This window comes from Humulus lupulus, chromosome 4, assembly GCF_963169125.1.
Source record: "Humulus lupulus chromosome 4, drHumLupu1.1, whole genome shotgun sequence".
NCBI classification, from domain to species: domain Eukaryota; kingdom Viridiplantae; phylum Streptophyta; class Magnoliopsida; order Rosales; family Cannabaceae; genus Humulus; species Humulus lupulus.
In genome coordinates, this window is record NC_084796.1 from 248,519,928 (window position 1) to 248,526,288 (window position 6,361).

At 28.1% G+C, this 6,361-nt stretch overlaps 1 protein-coding gene across 1 annotated transcript; it reads left to right on the forward strand.

Moving 5' to 3' along the window:
• The first annotated feature begins 1,022 nt into the window (after positions 1 to 1,022).
• Positions 1,023 to 5,562, forward strand: LOC133831625 (beta-glucosidase 44-like). The gene is made up of 11 exons (XM_062261995.1): positions 1,023 to 1,327; positions 1,712 to 1,770; positions 2,569 to 2,644; positions 2,710 to 2,781; positions 2,931 to 3,018; positions 3,414 to 3,666; positions 3,769 to 3,884; positions 4,058 to 4,275; positions 4,662 to 4,693; positions 4,780 to 4,882; positions 5,143 to 5,562. Exons 1-11 carry the CDS (start codon positions 1,057 to 1,059, stop codon positions 5,412 to 5,414), a joined length of 1,560 nt encoding a protein of 519 aa, XP_062117979.1. The 5' UTR covers positions 1,023 to 1,056; the 3' UTR covers positions 5,415 to 5,562.
• Positions 5,563 to 6,361: the final 799 nt, after the last annotated feature.

Below are 6,361 nucleotides of genomic sequence, written 5' to 3' on the forward strand. Positions count from 1 at the left end.
CTTAATGTAATATATTTGAGTTATTTATCTTCTTTCATCTCTATCTTTATTTTGTTATCTTTATTTACTTATGCTAATAGTATATAGAATTAGTCATGCTCTTTCTATGTGCTTCTAATTAGTAAAAGTAATATTGATACATAATTTTATGTCTAATCTTCTATTGCATTATTGCCCTTGGGTATTTTGTCATTTTTAGATTTTTCATAAGATTAGCATTGTGCTTTTAAAGTAAAAAACTTTATAACTCAAATGAACTTTTGTTAGAAAAACTATGGACTTTAATGTTAGATTTTCCAAGTAAATGTTGGGATGTGAACTATTTACTTGTGTATTTTTGTAAATCAAGTAACCAAGTAACTAAGCAAGCATATGGATGATTCTTGAAACCTTTCACTTTCTCAAACTCTTGATTAGATCTTACACTTATTTCACTTATCTCATTTCATCACTTTATCAAAAATACAATACCAAAATCTCAAACATCTTTCCATTTATAATTTTATTTACTTCTTGTTACTAACATTTTGTGTTATTTTCTACTAACCTTTTGATTTTAGGTTACCTCCTTGTGGATCGACCGCCCGATCTTCCTACAACTACCGTTTAGTGTAGTCACATTTTGGGCGTTAAACAATCATATTGACAAAATTTTATCTATCAAATCTGAGTCTAGAGTATCAAATATGTATAATTTTAAAATACAGAGTACCATATGAGCATTATTGAAAATAAATGGTACCAAAATAATACTTTACAAAACCATACTTTGCAAAACCATAGAGTACTAAATGAGTAAATTCCCTGTAAAAAAAAATGTACATACATGTAGCTCACTCCTATAATTAACTATAAATAAATAAACAAAAATATAAAAAGTAAATTACTGGTAGGACCCACCCCAGCGACTGCTATGGATTTGCATGGGAGGGATATAATTGTCATTTTACTTCTATCTCTTTGTCCCCAAAACTGACAAACAAACAAAAATATCCATAAAATAAAACCACTCACTACTACCACTATCAATAGCTTCTTTCTTTGTTGGTTCTAAAAATGAGAATCCCACCGTCGCTGATCCTTCTCCTACTGAGTATAGCTCAGTTTTTAATCAGCTACGATGCTGGTGCAGTGGAGCTCAGTGAAGAGGTGGCCACATTCCCTGGGCCTGAGGAGGCCCTTAATTTGGACACTAATGGGCTTAGCAGAGCCCAGTTTCCGATGGGCTTTGTGTTCGGAACGGCGACGTCTGCTTACCAGGTCGAAGGCATGGCCCATAAAGATGGCCGTGGGCCCAGCATTTGGGATGTCTTCATTAAAACTCCAGGTCAGTTAATAAACTCTCTTCTTTTGTCCCCAATTTTTTTTAATTAATTTTATTTTTCTTCTTAGTGATATGCTATTAGGACTCTTTTATTTTTACTAAAATACTTGTTGTTTTTAAAAAAATATTTTTTTACGTGTATTAAATAAATTTGTTCAAATAAAGTTATAATTTTTAATATAATCGATGTTTCTCAAGTTCAGAAGAATATATTGTACTATTTAAATTAAAATTAAGTTCAGAAGAATATTTTGTACTATTTTACAAAAATGATCTATTTTTTGTTCGAAATGGAGAATCTAAATAAATGTATAACAAAAGTAGAGATCCAAAATGAGATTATTTCATTTAATTATTATTTTAATTGTTTTGAAATTATGATAACAGGGATTATTGCAAATAATGACACGGCAAATGTGGCAGTAGATCAGTATCACCGTTTCAGAGTAACTTTTTTTAATTTTCATTTTTTTTTTGGCATAAATAACTAATGTTTGTCTTTGTTGTAACTATATATATATAAAAAAAAAATTAACTGATGCTGTCTTGCTATAACAAATCACTATGTTATCACATCATCATAATTGTTATCATAATTGTTAGTACTCATTTATGAATAATAATTATTGAGAAGTCTTTCATATATATATTTGTAAAAACAATACTCAATGTTACTAAAACAGTGAGTTAATTACTAATTTCTTTATTAATTGCTAACTCAACAAATACGTGTTAGCTCATTATTAAAATTAATTGAGTGACATGTGCATTAATAGAAAACAATAGAGTTAGTAATCACTGATTTAGTAATATTGGGTATTTTTACCGAAAAAAAAATATATAACTACAAAAAAATAAAAACATTATATATTTATGTCACCAATTACATTTTATCTCTCATCTAGTTGTCTATTTTGTATTTGTAGGATAAATTGTTAATTTCTATAGAATATATATGTCAAAGTTGAAACTAACTGTTATTAAGTAGGGACAATTTTAAAATATGATATTTTTTAAAATTAAATATATATATATAAATATATAGCATGGGGTTTATTTGTGTATTTATTTTTGGATTTGATCTTAAATATAATACTATAGTAGAAGTAACCAGTAACCAGTGACTAGTAGAAGTAACCAGTGAGAACAGAACATAGTAAATCAAATTTATCTTATAAATAACATAAGCTAAATATTGATATCAGGAAATAATATTAGAAATGGATATTTTGTGGCTGTTTCAGGAAGACATTGATATCATGAAAAAGTTTAATTTTGATGCTTATCGATTTTCAATTTCATGGTCCAGAATTTTCCCAGGTACTCATCCATTTAACTAAATACACATTTTTTTATTAAAAAAAATTAACCAATTTTCAATGCAGATGGCACTGGAAAAGTGAACTGGAAAGGAGTTGCTTATTACAATAGGTTGATTGATTACTTGCTTAAATCAGGTAACTTTGTTTCACTTAAGCAACAGATAATAATAATATTAATAATTTTTATTATTATCATAATAATTTTAAGAAATAAAATAGGAAAATGAAAAAATTTTAATTTAATTTGATGTTGATATATACTTATTATATATATATATATATAGGCATTACACCATATGCAAATCTTTATCACTATGATCTTCCTGAGGCACTTGAGGAAAAATACTTGGGATGGCTAAGTGAGCAAGTTATGTAAGTTAAACTTAGCAAATTTATATCATTTCGAGTCATTCTGTTTTGTTTTAATGTTAATATTTGGACTCTCGACTTCAAACAATTATAAATTTTTATTTGATAAATCGGTAAGAAATGATACATTGAACTCAAATTTAGTTAATATTAAAAAAATAATTTGATTTTTGTTGTTGGTTTCTTGTAGCGGACTGAGTTCATAAAAGATGAAAGAAAAATAAAATAAAAAGTATAAGTCCAGACAATTGAATCCTGTTCGTAATTGTTTGAAACCGACGATTCAAACTGACACTAAAACAGAACGGAAAAACCTAAAATTATATCAACCGAATAATAATATTTAGTATTTTGGAACAAATTCCATTAACTAATAATGTCATTACTACTTTTTGTAGAGAAGATTTTGTTGATTATGCAGACTTTTGTTTCAAGACATTTGGGGACAGAGTAAAGAATTGGATGACAATGAATGAGCCTAGAGTTGTGGCTGCTCTTGGGTATGATAATGGTTTCAATGCCCCAGGAAGGTGCTCCAAGGCATTTGGGAATTGCACAGCTGGGAATTCAGCTACCGAGCCTTACATTGTCGCCCACAATCTAATCTTATCTCATGCAGTTACAGTTCAAAGATATCGCGAAAAATATCAAGTAAAATCAATTCTTAATCAAAGTTTATTTCGATTATTGAACTAATTTTATAAGTTAATGTTCTTAATTACACTAATTACCCTTTTTTGTTTTAATTTTCAGCCTGAACAAAAGGGAAGAATTGGAATTCTACTAGACTTTGCTTGGTATGAGCCTCTCACTAGATCAAAAGCTGATAACTATGCAGCACAAAGAGCAAGAGACTTTCACGTGGGATGGTAAAATCTTCTTTCAACTTCTTTAGATTATCGATCAATTCTGATTCTTTATTTTCTTATTGATTCTTTTCCGATCGAGAACTACATTTTAGGGAGTTGTTTGTAAGAAATTATACAATCTAAAATGCAAAAAAATAGATTTCAAAATATGAGGCATATCACTTGTGTGTTAGGTTCATTCATCCCATTGTGTATGGTGAGTATCCAAGAACAATGCAAGAAATAGTAGGCAAAAGGCTACCAAAGTTCACAGAAGAAGAGATTAAGATGGTGAAGGGCTCAGTGGATTTTGTGGGCATCAACCAATACACTGCATACTACATCTATGATCCTCATCAACCAAAATCAAAGGTTTTGGGGTACCAACAAGACTGGAATGTAGGATATGCTTGTGAGTTTTCCCTATTTTCCTCTCAATCTACCATAAATACAAAAATAGTTTATATATTTTTGGATCATGTGTTTTGTCAAATTACCTGTTTGGACTTTGTGTTTTGTAAAATAGTTCAAATAAAACCCTAAACTCGAATTTGGTCAAAATTTTCTGAGCTAAAATTACAAATAATTCACAAAACTAACAATTTAAAGCAAAAATAAAATCATTTTGCCTAACAACTGTGTTGTTATATTCAATTTTTTCTTCATCAAAATTAGGTTTAGGGGTATATTTGAACCATTTTACAAACACACAAGGTCCAAAAAAATATAAATCTACACAAAAATCATAATATTACAAATATAACACTGTTATACTTTTCTTTTTTATGAATCTTTCAGTTGAGAAGAATGGAGTGCCTATTGGTCCTAGAGTAAGTTACAATTCAATCACACAAATTTTATGTACTCGTAACTTCAAAAGTTATGTTATCTTAACACAATTGGCTGAACTTTGCAGGCAAATTCTTATTGGCTTTACCAAGTTCCATGGGGTTTGTATAAATGCTTAACATACATAAAAGACCATTATGGAAACCCAACTGTGATCTTATCAGAAAATGGTATGTCTCAATAACTTTGCTTACATTATGTTATTTTGATAATTTTTTGTAAAGTAGTCTTCGTGATAGAGTGTCGAGTGTAATGGTATTTAAAAACCAAACACTCGTATGTATAAATATATATAGGGTACGAGTGCAGTGCGTTCCGACACTAATATCATTCTATACTGAAGAACGACATTACATCTGAAGTCTATATATTTAAATAAATGTATCAAATTTTTCTCATTCTAACAATCTCTTAATATTTAACCTATTAGGAATGGATGATCCGGGTAATGTGACACTCCCCCATGGATTACAAGATACCACAAGAATCAACTACTATAAAACCTACTTGGCTCAATTGAAGAAGGCAGTTGATGAAGGAGTCAATGTGATTAGCTACTTTGCTTGGTCTTTGCTTGACAACTTCGAGTTTAGATTAGGCTACACTTCAAGGTTTGGCATTGTCTATGTTGATTTCCACAACCTCAAGAGGTATCCAAAGATGTCAGCTTATTGGTTCCAAAAATTTCTCCAAAGAAACTAGTACTCAGGGCGGCCTGTGAGCATTGGGGCCCAAGAATTTTTTTAGTATTTTTATAATGTTTATATATAAAATGGTATGTTTGTAAATTTATGGTACCTTTTTGTATAAAAAATAATATTTTTAAAAAATGGGGCCTTTTTTATTTAAATTTTCATGCATGAAATTATAATTTTATACAATGGGTTTGACTCAAATACTATAATTGAAAATACAATGGGTTTCATAATTCCCCTATAATACAATGGGTTTGACTCAAATACTATAATTTTATATAAATAAATGTGAAAATGAAATTATTGTTCATTTTAATTATTCCATAAATATAATGAGATTTTATATTTACCAAATAATAAATATTTTTTATATTTTATTTTATTTTTATGTATAATTAATTTAAAATATAAATATGACATAATTATTTTGTTTTATTTGAATTTTTATATATATTTTATAAATAATATATAAGATTCTTGCATTAAACCAAATAATATAATTCAATTACCAGAAATCTAACCAAATATTCACACATATAACCAAACATAATTTACAAGTTTTCATACATTCTTATCATCCTCCTTAACATTCCCAATAATAAGATTATTTTGAACTCCTCATACCAAATACCTAATTCAATATATATAGAATCGAGGTTTTACCGAAATTTAGTTAGACATAATAGTCTATTTACACTATTAATTAACTTATTTTTAGTTAATTGAATAATTCATTTAGAATATTCAATTAATTGATTAATACCAAATCTTACTTAAAAATGATAGTTTATTATTGTCTCAAACTTAAAGAAGACAACTTCAATGCAATCCTAGAACCTAATATGATAATAATATAATCAAATCAAATTTCAATATATCAAGGAAAATCAATATTTAATTTAAAATAATAAGATGATAGGATCAACCACCTAAAGAGTAATGACTATTATTATT